The sequence below is a fragment of the Chelon labrosus genome, assembly GCF_963514085.1.
Source record: "Chelon labrosus genome assembly, chromosome: 12".
Taxonomy (NCBI): Eukaryota; Metazoa; Chordata; class Actinopteri; order Mugiliformes; family Mugilidae; genus Chelon; species Chelon labrosus.
This window is the reverse complement of record NC_140345.1, coordinates 22,383,997-22,401,996: the sequence shown is the minus strand read 5'-3', so window position 1 is coordinate 22,401,996 and position 18,000 is coordinate 22,383,997. Positions and strand designations below refer to the sequence as shown.

The 18,000-nt window shown below is 41.9% G+C and overlaps 1 protein-coding gene across 7 annotated transcripts in view; it reads right to left on the bottom strand.

Moving 5' to 3' along the window:
- The window catches only part of oxr1a (oxidation resistance 1a), a 142,563-nt gene that overhangs the window by 50,411 nt on the left and 74,152 nt on the right, over positions 1-18,000 (bottom strand). The window contains exon 1 of one of the 7 annotated variants that reach the window (XM_084557755.1): positions 13,064-13,648. The exons of the other annotated variants lie outside the window; for them this stretch is intronic. Within the exon in view, the coding sequence (XP_084413881.1) occupies positions 13,064-13,220 (157 nt within the window). The 5' untranslated portion in view covers positions 13,221-13,648. Of the gene's footprint in view, positions 1-13,063; positions 13,649-18,000 lie in introns of those variants that run through there. 7 annotated transcript variants of the gene reach the window in all.

Genomic DNA, 18,000 nt, shown 5'->3' with positions numbered 1-18,000 from the left:
AATATCAAGATAGGTAAGTCGAGATTTAAAGTCCTGTCAGGTTTGACTCTCACACCTCTGCAGCGTCTATGTGTCGGTCTGTGACATGAAAACTGAGGATGAGCCCCCTGCTGAGTGACATATTTCAGAAATGAGGCTTCTTAAGGATCACGGTTTTGTGTTTATTATTAATTACACGTCACACAGAGAATGGCAACCTGTTCAGGGTGTACCCCGCCTCCCACCCAATAACAGCTGCATTAGGCTCCACCCCTTTGTTACCATTTAGAGCAGGGGTCATCAACTACATTTGACCAAGCGCCTCTCGCAAAAATAAAATAAAATAAATATTGTATCCCAATTAATATTTGATATATTAATTTTCCTTCCAAATTTGTTTTTTTTTTTTAGCCTTTGTCAGTGTTTAACAGACTCATATTACCTGTACCGCCACTAGGGGGCGATTGTGATATTTTAGGCTTGACGCTGCATTTTTTTTGGCTTGTCCCACAAGAGTATGACACACTGAAGACACTGGCCATGAATGTGCTCACCATGTTCGGATCAACATGCACCAGTAAAGCAGCGTTCTCAAAAATGAAATTTATAAAAACGCAATGAGAGGAACTGACTGTTAAACCAGTCTTTGTAGGACTGCTTGCGCATTAAGCCTGACAGCTGTCCAGCCCAACGTTAAAATAAATAAATAACATGAGTATTTGAGTGTTGTGATTTTCTTGGTTTTACTTCATTTGTCTACAGCCTACTGTAATTTGATGTAAAGAGTGACATCTCTAACAACTACTTGCTGATGTGCCACGCTTGCACTTACCATGCCCTTCTCCGTTATGGTGGCGGTCGTTATTGAGAAGCCGCAAGCGTGAGCTATTGTGTAGAGGAAAAAAGCCCAAGCGTGGAGATTTGTGAAAAACCGAATATGGATAAAATGAGCATGAGAAACAATAAAAGAAATGTTAATTGAGATCAACGAGTTTATCGTCATCTTTGACTGAAGGCACAAGCTACTTTTCAGAGTGCGCTTGTTTCATTTGTTTGATTTTTTTAAAAAAAGAAATAATAAGAATTTATAGGAACATATTCTTGAATTCAGTAATATTCTGGGGGCCAGATGGTAAGCTCTGGCGGGCTGGAGGATAAGCAGTAACAGATGATGGATGGATAGATGGATAAAGCTGTAGATCACAATATACCATCATCTATTACATTCAGTTAAAACTCAACACCAATGACAAGTAGGATTATAGTTATACACTGAACACATCTGCAAGGACATCACTATGAAAAGCTTGCGAAGAGCAAAACAAAAGCGACACAGACATGTCTCTCATAGCTGGCATTAATGTGTGTTGTTGCTGATAAAGTCATAACTAAAGGAAAAAAACATGAAAACCTCTGGACACTTAACAAAGCCAAAGGCTGCCAAGGAATGCAAAGAAACTGAATGATTCTGGGGAAAAAAAAATAAATGTGAATGTGACTTTATTTGTCTCTCAAAACATGCTGTGTCCTGTACCCGTGCAATCTGCTGAGTATGAATCATGGCTGCTAAATATACTGCGTAGTCCTGCTCACTTTGTACACAGCCATGACAAACTGAAGGCATGCGGGGAATAGGAGAGTCAACAACTCTCTGACTAACATTCCCTCATGGTCTGATAGAATACACAAGCAGCCAATTTCCCTCTGCTCCCTTGTTTTCCCTGCCTGCTGGCTATATGCAGCCCTCCCCAGATGTTATTTTTAGAAACCCCCTGGTAAACAGAAGGGGATGGGGGAGAGCTCTGCACCACAGCCAATCTGAACAGGTGCTGCACACGACTAGTTAAGGGAGCTGGAAACTTCCATTAAAAAGTTTGAGGCGGAGGAAGAACAGAGACTGTGGATGAGCAGTTTATGGCGGGCAGAGGATGACTACAGTAAAAAAAGTAAAAAAAAATCCTATGCAATAATAATGAAATCAGCTTGCCACATATTGCTGCACTGTGTTTTACAAAGCTTGGATGTTAGATGAATGTATGATTTAGCTTGGTTTTGGAAGACTTGTGCATCATCTACAAACAAAACTACATTATTTCAACTTAGAATTTGAATATTGTGCATCACTATGACGGTTCCTTTCAGTATTTATTTTGCAGGAAGTACCACCATCAGACAAGTCAGATGCTATGAGATAAATACTACCATGCAGATGGTCATACTCAGTGTGCTGCAGTAAGTGTTAAGGTGTTTGGTTATAAACATAGACGGTATAAAAGAAGTAGACAGAAGAGCCTTTATGAGACCACCCATTAGTCTTTGGAATACCGTTCTGTCGCCATCTTGGTTTCTTGGAATACGACGTGACCAAATTTGAATAAGTGGGTGCAGCTCAAGAAGAGTGTAGGGCGGGATCTGACAGAGGACGCAAAGCATGTCCACACGTTAGCAACTTGCTAACCACAAAGCAGTCACACCAAAAGCATAAAATGCTTTGTCATTGATTATTCGCAAATGACCATGTTTTATTTTTCACTTAACGTACTGCAGTTCATTCAGAGGGGAACATGAATTCATCTATTCATTAATCTTGGGAAGACTTTATTTTTTTAAATAAATAAACCAGGGCATCAACATCAAGATGCATCCTCTGGAGACCAATGAGTGTCAAGCCACTCTTGTCATTCGCATTAAAAAACTGACACAGTGACAAATGGATGTATTAGTTGTACCTCGACTCATTTTGCCAACCCCCTTTGCACTCCTTGCATGCAAAACTACACCTGCGTATCATGCACTCCGACTGTCACATTCCCTCTAACAGCAAAAGGGAGCACAGTCCAATTCTGGACATCAGTAAGAATTAATGAGCTTTGCCTTCCACATCTATTGGTATTAAAGGAACTGAATGACATCAACAGCCCTCCGGCACAGTTTATGATGGCCTGTAAAAGAATATAAACAACAAAGTAACACTTCCAAAAGGGATTAGCTTGCTCGCTAGTTAAATCAAAAATCCAATATGAAGGTCAGCTAAAGAGATAATGGGCCTGTTTCACAACACAAAACAATATTTGCTTTTTCTGGCGTGGGAGCGAAATGCGTTGAGACACAGGTGGCTCACACGGAGCAACAGTCGCCAGTGCCGAGCGGGTACAAGCCGAGGATGGGGAGGTTGGGGGGAGGAGGAGGAGGACAGAGGGGAGATCAGAGAGAGGGTTTCAAAGATTTTGCAATCTGTTCAGCTGCTATTTGGTATTGATCAAATGAGCCATCAAAATCATGGAGCTTGTGTAACCATTTAGCTATCTAGGGCACTGTGTGGAGCTAAGAGGGGTAGATGGAGAGTTACTGACATGGGGCTGAGAGTCTGAGCCAACAGGAGCCGTGCAGCAAATTGTGCACTCCAGTAAAAAAATAACTGACTATCATACACAGGTTTAAAGATAAACTTGGGGCACTATTACTGCAACACAAAGCTGTTGGGTGGACATTATTACAGCAAGCGCTGCCGCAAATGTTCTACGAAGTCTGGTGTGTTATCTTACACTATAAGCAAAGTATTAACGTAATTTGACTGAGAGAAGTTAGAGGTAACATTAACTGATGTTGTGCGGAGAGCGACACTCCCTTACCACTTAATGGTAACGCAACATACAAATACATTTTCCTGTTACACAAACTAAAGGAGCAGAGGGGCGGGGGTCCACCCGCATAAGGCAGATTACATGGTAATAATCTTAAATCTTCCCGATCATATTCAATAAAGCTGGGCTGTTTTTCTATAGACTTTTTAATACTCTAAATGTCTCCAACCTGCAGAAAAGTAATTACACTTATGGATCCTCTAATTACTTCTCATATTGCAAGACGTAAGAAGATAAAGGCAATGAATCACACCAACAACAACAAATGTCGACTTTTTTAATCAACAGTCCCAGACTTATAGAATACCCTTGAGTGTAAGGAAACGGTACTGTATCAGAAAAGGGGACATTATTGCTGTGTAATCCTACCGTACTGGTAGCTGCTATGAGCTGCAGTCTTTCCATTGCAATGAATATACAGTGTAGTGGAGCTGTCAACTTAAACACAGAGAACACAGTGTGACAGGCAGCATCCTTTTGCCAACACTCTCAGCTCCACTCATCTCTATATTACAGTCCCGGCCTCCGTGGACCAGCCTATACACGACTCAGCTTTATGGGAAACTTTGCTGAGTGTCAGTTTTGCGTCTGAGTGTGTGGGCATATCCATGTTAGAACAGGAGGCACCGGATCCGCCCTGTCCTCTCGTTAACACTCTCCCTGCGTCGACTAATCACACCCCCGTTGTGTTGCTGGAGCAGTAATGTGGCTTAAATTCTTTACACGGCGAGATAATTCTCCTTCCACAAAACCCAGACGCTGAGGTGTGTCAGCACTGACACACACTCGGTTCAATTAATATTCTCACAGCGTGTATATGACTGTTTCCATAGTGACAAACCTGGTGCAGACTTAAAGGGAAAAGGTGTTATTGAGAGAAAAAAAGAGGGGCGAACCTGTCTGCATTATACAGTGGCAGGTTCAGCATGTGAGGAAATCATACTGTCCTGAATGAGAAGGAGCATTAAGCTACCACCCTGTGATTATAGCACACTTTCACAATAACCAAGTACTGAAGTAAAGTATGAGTCACCAATACAAGCGAAATTCACAAAAATATGCCTCATTAACTTAAAAATATGAGGTGATTCAGTTATTTTTAAAGGATGAAGTGCAGTCTCTTTAAGTACACTTCTTGTTTCTGCATTCACAAGTACATAGCTGATTAACTGAAAAGCTTATGGACAGAAAATAATTCTGCAAGAACATGAACCAAAGAATATGAATGCCAAACATTCCCTCAGTACAAGTTCACAAATGTAAAAACTTGCTGGTATGTTGCTGCACTGTCTATTGAGCCTTGTGATTGGTCTGCTGACCCTTTAGCAAGTCCCACCTTCCTACGTTACTGTCGCTAGGTTAGACAAACAGTAGCATTGTGGGGGTCCATTACCAAAAAATAGCATCCAAAGCTAATGTCGTGGTCAGGGACAGAGACAGCTAACATTAGCAACTGCTAGCGCAATGGAAAAAGTTTTCAGTTTCTACGTATGGATATTTCTTCTGCTGTACCCACTATTATTGGCTGTATGATGTCTTTTGAAGAATCACAACTGCGAGTATCAATGAAGTGCTTTTCTGTGTATATGGGCACCCCCGCATTGCCGTTGTTTATCTAGCCCAGCAACAGTAACAGGGCTTGAAAAAGGGCAGGAAGCATCTGGTTGACGGTCAGCAGGCCAATCACAAGGCCAACAAAGGGTCAAAATGAGAAATCTATATGCTCAGGGCTATTGGTCTGACAATTCAAATTCATACGAAGAAGTAACCTCGGCGTAGGGCTGTGGTGAGTAGTCTTTAGTCAGACGGACTCGTCAAATGAAAAAGAAAGCACTTCGATCCACAGTTCACGTAGCTGCAACCTGGAGGTCCTGCTTTGAGCAGCAAGGCTCTAAGCCTCCTCCGACTCTCTGCTGTCACATGCTTTCAGCCTCCTGGCTCTCTAATCACACTTTAATTCCTCCAACCTTTGGCGTTAAGGTTATTGCGCTTTGAGCAATATTTCTTTCCCCAGTCAAAGTTGGATGAGAGGATGTGTGTTGTTTGTGTGTGCTGTGTTGTGATGAATGGCATAGATGAAGTCTAACTCTGCTCCGGCTAGATCGATGACGACGTTTCATATACATAATGTACGCTCGCTGTAGTTTCCACAACTCTGTGATCCATCTTTACCATGACAGTAATGCAGCACTGCTACTAAACTAATCTGTTATTAGCTGCAAAAAAAAAAGATCCATTCATTATTATTTTTATGTAATCAGCTTTAATGAATTAAAATATGTTTGGACTGCCTTAAAAGAGATGTTGCGGCACTATGCAGATGCAGCAGAAAACCGAGCGTCTCTTTATCAATTTACGTCGCCCTTCGGAGCCCTGGCACTCTGCATCACGGCAGCAACACTAACCTCTCAGGTTACAGCTACAATCAATATGAGGAGAAGTGATGAGCTCAGCTAGGAGAAACACAAACTCTGCATTATCAGATCTTTTTATTGAGCCAAAAACAAAGGGACTATTCAGGGGTCAGGATTTGAAGGGGCCAACTACAGGTGCAGGGAGTACACCTTAACAGAATTGCAATATGCTGGAGGAAACGGGGATAATACTCGCACACTCACAGTTACTATACCAGATTAGTAACGAAGCACTGTATATCTCATGTCGGGTAAGGAAGTCGTTACAGTTCCAGTCTAAACAGTGCCCTGTGTGTTAAATCATTAGTCAGTTTAGCCAGTAAAAAGAGTCGATAACAATGCATCACACTGCATTTTGCAAATAAAAGAGCATGTCCAGTGATGTGTATCCAATAACTTTAATGGTCCAGCCATTTTGGATTTTAAGGCTGGAGTTGATAAGGTTCATCTGACTCAGAAATTACAACTTCCTTGTTACTAAAAAGAAAAGCTGAAAGTTGAACTAAAGCCTGCTTTTGCTAGTACACATGCTACAGCTTGATGACCACAAGCTAGCATTAGCTTACTGTGGCTAATGTTGTTTTGTTTTGACAGATACCGCTGTACTGCTTTGGTTTTGTACTGATTCAAAACAACGGGGCATGTTAAATAAATGTAGAGGTGCTTGTAGGCAGTGTCACCTAGCTACCAATACATGCCCCGTTGTTTTGAATCAGTACAAAACCAAAGCAGTACAGCGTTATCTGTCAAAAAAAACAACAACATTAGCCACAGTAAGCTAATATACAGAATGTCTTTATATTTCTCTATATATTTTTAAAGTGTTGTTATTTTTTGAATATATTTTTCAAATTAGTGCTTGTGTTTTTTTGGTAATTTCCCCTTTTGAAGTCGAAGTTGTTATTGTTTTTGTTTATATTTTTTGCCAAATTCCCGCACTACTGTGACAAGGTAATTTCCCTCACGTGGGATTAATAAACAAATCTTCTCATTCAAGTGACTGTGCTAAGCTAAGCTAACTGGCTGCTAGCTGTGGTATTGGATGTAGATTTTCTCAGCAAAACAAGCAAATAAAAACGGCTTTCCACAAAAGAAAGTGGCTCATAATTTTTTAATAAACTACTTGTAAAATAAACATACAGGTTATACTGTATAATACGCTGAAAGGGCTAATTTTGTGTAGCAAGGTATGTTTTCTGTCTGTGAAGGTTCTCAGTCATCCAGGTCATGGTAAAAAAGGTTTAAAAAAGGGCAACTGAAAGGGCAGAAACCTTTTTTGGATAAGGTATGTTTTCGATATTTAAACCACACTGATACTTTTTCAATTAAAAGTTGAAAGCAGAACACTTAATTGTAAGTGAGAACTTTCATACTGCATTATTGTTCCACTGTTCCATGTAAGTAAATGATCTGAAATCACCACCCACTAGTGAATTAAATAAAGGCAGCAAGAGAGTTATGTAAAGTGCTCTTCTCGTCTAACCGCGGTCTGTAATGGCCGACCGGCAACAGAGGCTCCATCATCCAACGTATACAGTACAGCTCACTTTCCATTTAGTAAGAAGCGTCTGCTGAGATCAAGGAGGAAAAAATGAAGGCAGCGTCTCTTCAAATCCATGTGCATGACCGCATAACCGTCACACTGACAACTTGATGAACTGTCTCGCGTCTCAGCGATAAAAAAAAAAACAAAAAAAAAACTCGTCTCACAGTTTAATTGCTAAGTGGTTTGCCCTTTACAACACACCAAGCTCTGAGAGAGATGAGGTGAAGAAGAACAAGACCAATGTTTTTATCAAAGTTTTCTTTCCATCAGTGGCCATTTAAAACCAGAGGTTAAAACAAACCAGATAGGCGTGGATTGGCAAACACTTACCAATGATCGCTGACCTCACTGAAGCCATAAACCAGGCAGCTCTGACCACACACTGGTCAGTGCACTTACTGAATCTGCAAATATTTCCCATTAGGCCTGCAGCAGACAATGATTTTACGTATCGAGCAATATGTCAATGATTTTCTTTCTATTAATCAATTAATCATTTCGTCTTTTAAATGTCAGGCACGAGTGGAAATTTTCTAAAGTTTGTCAAACGTCTTGTTCAGTAAAGAAAAGCGAAAAGAATAATACTCAAGGTTGTTGAAAAATCCAGATGTTTACAATCCAACATTGCAATTACATGTTTGTCCTCTAAAATACAAGCAAATCAAGTTAATTAACCAATAAACCAATACTACTTGTTACTTGATATCATTTCTTACTAAGGTTACCTGATTATTGCAAACCAAATACATACACAGGCTTGTTTTGAGCAGTTTCAATGCAGTGCATTCATAAGGGCCTGCTTCTTCAACTCTTGTCCCTAGGCCATACAGTAAAATCAGCTGACAGGGACAATTGAGAATGGCACTAGTTGTTCTCACAACAACCATCTCAAACTCCATTTAGCCGCTTTTACTGGCCCTATGAGAAAACCAGGCGATCTTAATGCAGCTTAACGCAACCCTTTATAGGAATCATCTGTGATCACTGGCAGACAATTAAACTTAATCAGTTGGAAGTATAATCCTGATCTCTGGAGCGGTAAAACCATGCTTTACTAACCAATATGTATTTCTGCAATAGAAACACGCAGCAATTATGTTTTATGTTATGTTTGAAAAATTTGGGTAAAATTAATAATATGAGTGAAAGACATTGTTAACACGGCTAAACTAAGAAAAGTTCATGAGCTTCAGACAAACTACCTGCAAAATGTAAACCAAACCCTTCCCCTCTGGAAAACTCCCATTGACGTCACTCTCAGGCTCTTCTAAACTCCAGGGTGTTATTTTGGTAATGTTTCCAGACGGCTCTTTTCAGTCAGAATGATGAAGACGCAAAAGCAGCAGCGGAGTCACTCAGAACGAGTCTTAATTATCTTCTTTTAAACGTCAGATGCGCTCTGCATTTGTGCCTCCTTTGAACACCTGCAATCAGTGCCTAGCATCCGTTGACATCACTGACATGAAACCTTTCAGGCACTTTACTCAGCCCCCCCTCGCTCATCACACAGTACAAACCTCAAGGTTTCCATGCTAACCTTAGCCTCTGGCTCTCCATCTTTCATCTGGATGTTTTTATTTCTAAATTGACTTCCTTTCTATTTTTTTCCATAGAAGATTTATCATCCCATTAGCAGGACACACTGTCATTATTTATGGGAAAGATACAGTGTCCTCTGACTCCTGAAACACAGACACTGATGGCTCACATGGACAAAGCATCCTTGAAAAGTCAGGGAGCAGTCATTAGTTCAAACTGTGGACATGCTGTATGTGCGAAGCAGGTGTCCTGTCCCATGGTCCGACGTTCCCACCGGGACTCCTGCCGCTTAAGTTCCCCTGACAGAGTAATAGATCCCAGGAGTACATCATAATGGCATGCAGGGAGAGTGACATGCTAATACAAACTGCTCAAGGACTTTTTGGAAATTAAGGTGATTAAAATCACCTATAAAAGCACCGAGAGCATCAGCAGATTGCAGCTTCTGAATCATCTTGATAATTGCAGTAGAGTCGGTGTCAGCCTTAGGGCGAATGTGAACAGTGGCAAATAGGTGAACACCCCCAGGGGGGAATGAATGAGTTCAATGTCAGGAGGACAAAGCAACTCTTACACCGTGGTGTCGCTGAATCATCTGCTATTAATATACAATATGGGCAAACAATCTGTTTACGTGATATTATAGAGAAAAGCTCATATTTGAATCAACCAGCAGTGATTCATGTAGGTATACCTGTGCAGGACATATGCACATGCCGTGGGGCATGCGCAAATGGGCAGTTGATCCGGTAGTGACAGGCAGCAGAACCAACCGATAAAGATAACGTGCTGTTTAGCGTCTTCCATCGTTATCAGTTGTAACTCTACTTGGACAAACTGCCCGAAATGCATTGCCAGAGATGTTCAGAGTCATTCTGCACTGCAGATGGGTTAACTGCGTTAAAAATGTTGATCCGATTAATCCACGTTAATGCGTTCATTTTGACAGTCCCAGTTCTAACTCAAAACAGAGGAGGAGAAATAAAACTATTTTCTATACAAAATCTTAGTTTTCTAAATTTGATCAAATCTTTGCAGAACTATAAGCAACAATTGCACCAAATAACCAGGTTTTGGTCATAATCCACACAGCTTTATTTTGAAAGGTCACAATTCAAACAGTTTTGGGGAAAAACGTTCCAAGCGACGACCTACAAAATCTTATCTAGAAAATGTTGCTCAATACTTTTGAGCTGCACAGAGCTGTGACTTTGCCATTTTTAGTTCAACACAGATTATGCTATTAAGAGATCAGTATCAAAGTTCTCTCTCAGAAAGCAGTTACTTTTTACAAGGCTCACTTTGTTATTTGGCATCGAGCGCGTCAACAAATCCTAAAACTTCGGGGCATTGCATTGACTGCCTCAGAAAATTGAACGCCCACGCACTGTAGATGAGAATCCATTTTTAAGAGGTGCAATCAAAAATCATATTCAACAACATCAGGATTGACGAAGAAGATGGAAATAAATGTCTAAATGAAAAACAACTCCATCTAAGTTTCTTTTTTGGCCGAATTCAATAGTCAACTACGATAGAGAAAGTAACCCTTAAGTACACACTGATGTATCTGTTAACAACAAGTGTTATCTCTCAGGATATAGTGGGAAGAGTCATAACAGCTGATGAGAGCTGAGGCAGGATGTTTGGATGTTTGGATGGTGGGTTCCAGTGCCTGCAGTCAAGTGAACACGGTGGATTCACACTGTATTTGCGTGACTTTTCATTTCATCTGGAAAGATTACGACCTTTAGCTCTGCCTGTCAGAATGTAAGGTTGCAGCTGACCCACATGTGATCTCAGACTTAGTCATTTACTTGAGGTATTTTGACACAACAATGGGAAACGCTATTAAAAAGGCATTTTGTGGATAAGCAACATATATTTGCAATATTACACCACACTGGAGCTGAAAGGATTTGTCCATTAGTTGCCCTAAAATACATGTAAAGGTTTTAAATATTATTAAATTAGTGGCTCAGGTGTCTTCACGTGACTTAAATGTGACTTAAATGTGAAACTCTAGTCATGTGAAACTCACAGTGTCTCTTTGATTCACTCTGGCAACAATGGTAGTGTTTTTATTGTTAAGCTAATGTGTGCTTCGCGCTCAGAACGGATTCTGCTCCGGGGAGTGTGCGTTCACAAAGGGCTGTCCCATTCCCTACATCTCCTTCTCACTTCCATTACCCGACTCCTCGTCTAGTTAGTCTCCTTCTTTCCCACTAACGGGGAACTTCCCACTTCTGCCCGTGAGAGAGAGAAGCACAGGGACGGCTAATGAACCCCACTGCCATCCGTGGCGTTTCAAGAGCAGCAGAGCATGCATCTGATTAATCTTTGTCCTAATTAGATCGAACAATTAACCTGCCTGCCACCGAGCTCTGGAGCCCGATGACTCTGCATGAGCTGCAAACCTCCTGTACGTTAAACCAGAAGGGGTGAGAGCGTGCCCTGGCACTGCAACTTCCTGTGTTTTAAGAACCCCCTAATGAACGCTAATTAATAACAACAGCATTCTATTCTATCTATAATTTGGGCTGGCCGTGTGGCCCGTGAGCTCAGAGCAAATCCTGCTTTTCATTCGAATAGCGCTACATCTCTCCACTCTAATTCAAAGTCAGAGAAGGCGCTGATGGGTCTCAATAAATTAAGTGCGAGAGGCAAAGCAGAAAGGGGGAGGAAAAAAGAAAAAAATCAAATCTTCATTAACATGGAGATACTCCCCGATGTGAAAAGCCTTGAGGACATACTTGTTCACTCGATGGCTGGATGGTTTAAGCATCCACTGCTTGCTCATCTGAAATATTTGGAATGCCTCAGTTGTTGCAAGGGAGTGCGTCCTCTCAGCAAACCAGACAGGCAGAGTGAAATCACAGAGGGCATGCACTTAGCCGATTCTTTATGAATTAATCAGTTCTGCTGTAGGAACTCAGACAGGGAAGCTAAGATAAGTCCAATGAATACAGTGTCCAGTGTTGAAGTGTGTGCAACAGCTACTATTGAATGAGACAGGACCATGCATGCTCAGACACACATGCATGCACTTTCTGTGGTGTCTTGTAGAAAAGCACGCACAAGTCCTCTGCAAAAGTAGAGCTTTATCTGAGAACAAAAGGTTTAAGGATAACACCTTTTATCCGTATGCAAGTATGCCTATTGGTCTGTGTAGATATGCCTATTTGCAATCTATTTAACATCACGGTTCCTAAAATACAAATGTTTTCAAGTGGCTGTCAAACAAGTTATTCATTAAACGTTCACCTGACAGCACCAGCAAGGCGTGTTTGAGAGCTGCTTTGTTGTCAATTGTCATGTCAAAATCTATTTATTTTTATTTATTTATATATTTTTTAGTTTTAAATGTAATATACAATTGCTTTTGTAGAAGTCCAGGAGAATTCGTTGCTGTGTTTCAAAATAAAAGAGTTGGAACACGTTGCATTAGAGACGGAAATACTGCGGAAATTGCAAGCAAAACTTAAACATGAGCTGAAATTATCCACCGATAAGCGATACTTTCACCGTAGAACTACGCCGAAACTAAAAGAAGCACTTTGAGTGTATTTTAAAGTCTTAAAATGAGTTTAACAAGGCAAGACAGTCATCCGACGAATTGGGAAACTCTAAAAATCAAAATTTCTTGATTTGAATCTGGTACTACGAGCTGATGCACGCGTAGCCCTCTGTTTAAAGTTGAGCACGAAGGCATTATTCAAAATATCTAACGCCGAAATGAAGAGTGACACCTAATGTGTATTGCAAGATGTTAACATGTGCTCTACTAAGTGAGATAAATGCACAATAAAGGAGGAAACCTAAAACCGTACTATTTTAAGGGGAGTTTGGCATTACGCGCCGAAGGAAGAGTTTGTTTACTCTGAAAAGTTGAGTGCGTATTCTCCGAACTATCCCCAAGCAGAGCAGACTGTTACACCGACCTGTCCTGAGCTGGAAGGTGTCCCTGTCGTATGCTGTCCCCAGGTGGTGCTCCTGGACCCGGACGGTGTCCTGTCCCGGTCCGGACCACAGTCTCTGAGAGATTGCGTCCCTGACAACTCTCGCTCCGCTGCCAGTGATAGAATATATGAAGTCCATATTGGAGCTGCAGGACTTGGCGAGGCTGGCTAACACTACAAAGCCTTCAAAGTGTTGAAAAGCTGGCTGTCATTGCGCAAAAACGCAGTGCTGGCGAAACCCCAGAGGCTCAAACCCGTGGTGCTAGAGGCGTCGAACACATTCCAAAACAGGAACTATTTGAAACACGTCAACACAACTGTCACAACTTTTGGTTTTGCCCCTAGTGGTGTCAAGCTGTGTAGCAGGAACCTACTGCCCCACATTCAACATACAGGCCCCATATTTAACGTCACCCTCAGGAAATAAATGTGTTATACTTTGGTTTATTCGAATAAATTAGTTAAAGTGCTTTTCTATGAAAAGAAAAGTTTAGGGACGTCGGTTTATCATAGCCGTTATAGCAGTTTATAAAGTTTTATTGGTTTTCCACTAGATAACGATAATAATGTAACTCCTAAACACCACTTTAATATGATTAATCTTTTGATTTATTTAATTATTATAATATAGCAGCCTTATCTCATGGCTGGCCGGGCTACTGTAGACGAGCTACTGTAGCTCAAATTACTGAAGAAGTTAAAGCTGGTTCTGATAGAAAGGTGACAGAATACACAGTGTTGGGCACGTTACTTTTGAAAAGTAATTAGTTATTAGTTACTTCTCCCAAAAAGTAACTGAGTTAGTAACTGAATTACTCCACTATAAATGTAACTAGTTACCAGGAAAAGTAACTACTGCGTTACTTAAAAAATAAAAATGTTTAAATACGTCTAAGAATTAGATTTATTTCTGAGCATAATGTACACTTCACGTGTATGTTCTTGCCTTTTACCTCAATGAGGTTAAAGTAGTGCCTATACTTCCACCTTGAAAACGGCAACTTTACTTCTCCGAACTCGCTATTGCTTGTGTGATACTGCTATGCGCGCTTTTGTGTGTAAATCATCATCAGCTTATGCAGAAAAAAAAAACTAAAAAAACACCTACACAGCTCTTGTGGCTGGCTGACAGTGCAAGTAACGCACCACATTTAACTGTCGGTAACGGTAACGGCGTTGTAACAGAGGAAATAGTAATTAGTTAGATTACTCGTTACTGAAAAAATAACGCCGTTAGTAACGCAGTTTATTTTAACGCCGTTATTTCCATCACTGTACACAGTGAATTCCAGTTTGTTGCGTACAGGGCTGCATAGGTGCAGACCAGTCAGGGTGCTCATGCTGACCCCTGTCCACCGCCAGGGTTACATCACATGGATGGCCGGGTGCGTGTGCATCGCTTACCTGGGGAAAACATGGCACCAGGATGCACTGTGGGAAGAAGGAAAGCCTTCGGAGGCAGTGTGATGCTTTGGGCAATGTCCTGCTGGGAGTATTTGGAGGCAACTTTTTCCCTAAGCAATAAAATTTAACATGTTACTCTGGTTCAAACGTATCTGATTACTTTTATAGGACTACTGATTTTCATTTGAAATCATTTAATGAGTTGTTAATTAATTCTGCACTGATTGCAGACACACGTGCATTTAGAGTCATGAAAAGTTAACTTTAAATACAAATAAATAAATGCATAAGGAAGATGCAGCCTTGCTCAGCCCACATCCGCGTCCAAACTGCTGCTTGGATATTTAATTGCCATCAAGTGTGGGGCCTCATGGCGCCCAAGAGAAAGACATCCAACCTGACTTCCCATCTTAATAACATTCGAATAAATTGAGACTTCTCACATCCGGAGCCGGAGGGCACCTCTGCGTCCAGACTGTGAGTGGCTCGAGGGGGCGCAGTGAGAGCTCCGAGGCCGTGACATATAAGTCTTTAAGTGTCTGCTATCCAGTGAGGGATCGTTGGCGATGAGATTTGTGAGGGGGGGAAATGAATGCGGAAAAGTGAAAAACAGACAGACCGGAACAGGTTATAATAATCGGGCACAGGGCTCAGGTAGTGAGCTAGAAAGGTGCTGATGCATTATTCATCCACAGACAGAGCTGCTGTGGTGAGTCAGGAGTGTAAAGAGGCCCCCGCAATGTTTCAGGTGCATTAGAGAAGTGATCAGAAATAGGGATGTGGCACTATTTGTTATCTCATTCACACCAGTAAAGGTAAAAATGGGAAGACTTGCAAAGACAAGCTGGCAGGAACAGCGACTGCATCCCGTCCCTGGTATCTCCAGGAGGTGGGCTGAGGTTGAAACAGCTGTTGGAATGGAGTGGATTAAACCAGTGTGATTTGAGACGGAGTCAGGGCCATGTTCAAGACTGAAAGTGCTCCATCTGCTGGTTTCTATGGGTACAGCAGGCTTCCATGTACATTAGTAAAGAAAAATGAAGTTTAGGTGAACAGCAGCAGCAATCTCAACAAAATAAAAGAACTAAAGAAATAAGATAATATATTACCGTATAGTTTTTAATAAATTCTCTTTTGGCATTGTATTACTAATGTATAGGCAAATGATTTTCATGCATCCTTCTACAACCTTTGGTGTACATGCTCACTAAAATCCCTCAAATCCCAAATGGTTTTCCTGTCTGCCTACTCCAAATCCATATAATTCACACTAGCACAAAACATTTTACAAGCTGGAGCTGGATTGTTTGGAGTTCAGTGATTTGCAAATTGTCAGTATACATTTCGGCGTCATTGGAGGATTGCAGAAAAACATTTGATGTCGAGTTTAGAGACAGACAAGTAGCAAAACTCTCAAAACCCAAGTGTGCACAACCTGCAGCATGGAAACCGGTCAAAGGAGTCTTTGTAAGCGCCTCCGTGTAAATGTAACTGGAAGATACAAAACCCGGCTTTGACACAGATTCATGAGACACTTGATGGACTTTCGAGCAGGCTGGCCCAGTTTTCCTCTCTGACCTTGCACAGGGCCCTGCTGGTCCACTTGGCTCTGAGGCAGTATGTTTATCCAGGTCTCAGACTGGCACAGAGCCACCCACGGGGGTTCTGTAGCTGCATGATATACTGCGTTGCTGTACAGTTGCCCCGAGCAGCCACCAAATCGTCAATAACATCTTCGGAGGAAGCCTGAGCGGGGTTCGAGTTTCAACCTAATAAGGTGAGAGATACAGCGTGTAGCAGCAGGGCTCACTAAATAACACTCCATCTAGTTAAAAGGACTTAGTTTCTCGGAGAACTCCTCCACTCTCTAATTAAGCCGTAGTGTGACCAAAGAGGGAAAATGAAAGAATTCCCTCAGTGCTCATCCAACTACATGAGCATCACCGCATGGAAGCTATATAAGTTACTTTGTTCTACTTAAGCTAGCATGACTGTTGTGTGTGTGTGTGTGTTTCCTGTATTATAAAGAGACTCTAAAGCCAATTAGTTAACTGACATTCATTATGTTGTTATGCTCGTCTGAATATTTGCAAATTAGACTGTCGTATGAGGCTGATAGATCTTTACGGCACGAGTATTTATGATATCCTGAAGGGATACACTCTCATTTGTGCATGTGTTTAAAGCACGTGCACAGTTTCCATCCCCATCTTTCTTGTTAATTTTCTTCCATGATCAGGTCAGCATTTGAGGGCGTAGTACTAGTCAGGGAATCATTCTCTGTAACGACTTTAAAGAAAGTGGGAAGGTCTTGTTGTACAAGTACCTGAATAATAAAAAAAAACTCCTGGTGTCAGCAGCTGCCAGCAAAAGCCCTGAGAGGGCCTTGTGCGGGAGGCTTTGTCACCGTCTGAGAGCAGGCACCGGGGAGCAAGTGTTAATCTCAGCAGTTTCCCATTTAGAGGCAGGTCGGCTGAAGTCTAATCCTGAGAAGAGGAGCTCTTTCATTACGGAACAAACATGTCGGCCACTGGGGAGCTGCCGCTTTTCCCACTGACGGACAGAATTCACAAGCAACGTTACATAAGCAGAGCTGAAGGAAAACGCTGGTGCGAACACAAGCATGTGTCTGAACGGCAGCGCATGTATCAGCATGTGCGCAAACACACACACACACACACACACGCTGTATGCACACTTTCCACACAATCCCAATCTGTCCTCTCCTTCCAGACATTTCCTGTTTACAGTGGAAATCACTATGACATAAATGCAGCAGAGCGCTCACTCATGCGACACAAATGCACCTGCTGGCAAACACAAACAAGCCTTGCAGCGCGTGGTAATTGGAAGGTTTATTGAGGTATGCGAGATGGCCTGATAGTTTTCTCAGTAGTAAAAGGATCTCACATGGCATTTCTCGGAGCATCCACGGACCTGGAGAGTAAACACACAACGTTACGGCACACGTCGTCCCGTTTCACGAGCGTTCTGCTCTATTATCCCGCAGCTCGTACAAGATGACGACCAATAAAGACAGTTGTCTGCCTGGAAGAATCAGGCCGAGGCTTCCAGACAACGGCGGCAATCGCAGGTGTTTAGCAGCCCTTGCCACCAGATCCCACCCTCTCTCAGGCTTCTCCACTGGGGAAGTGAAGCTTCTCCTCTCAAAAGCCTGCGAGCGCGACGACAGATGAACATGTTTTTCGCTCTGGCAGCAGGACGCAAATATTCATGAGAGGGAAACGTGAATCGAATGTGGTATGGCGCCTGTTAAGACCGTGACAATGCCAAGCTGAATCACCGCATCATCTGAAGAAATATATGGCTGTTTAATCACTCAGCGGTGCAGTTACGTAAGCCCGACTGTTGTCACTCAAATGTTGTTTGTCATTTGTCTTTATCGTACATTTCTGAGCCCGCAGCACCTCCTATCTCGCAGCTTATGCAAGCGACACCAGCATTTACGCTGGGCTGTTTGGCCAATGTGTCTTCATCCAACACTGGTACTAATA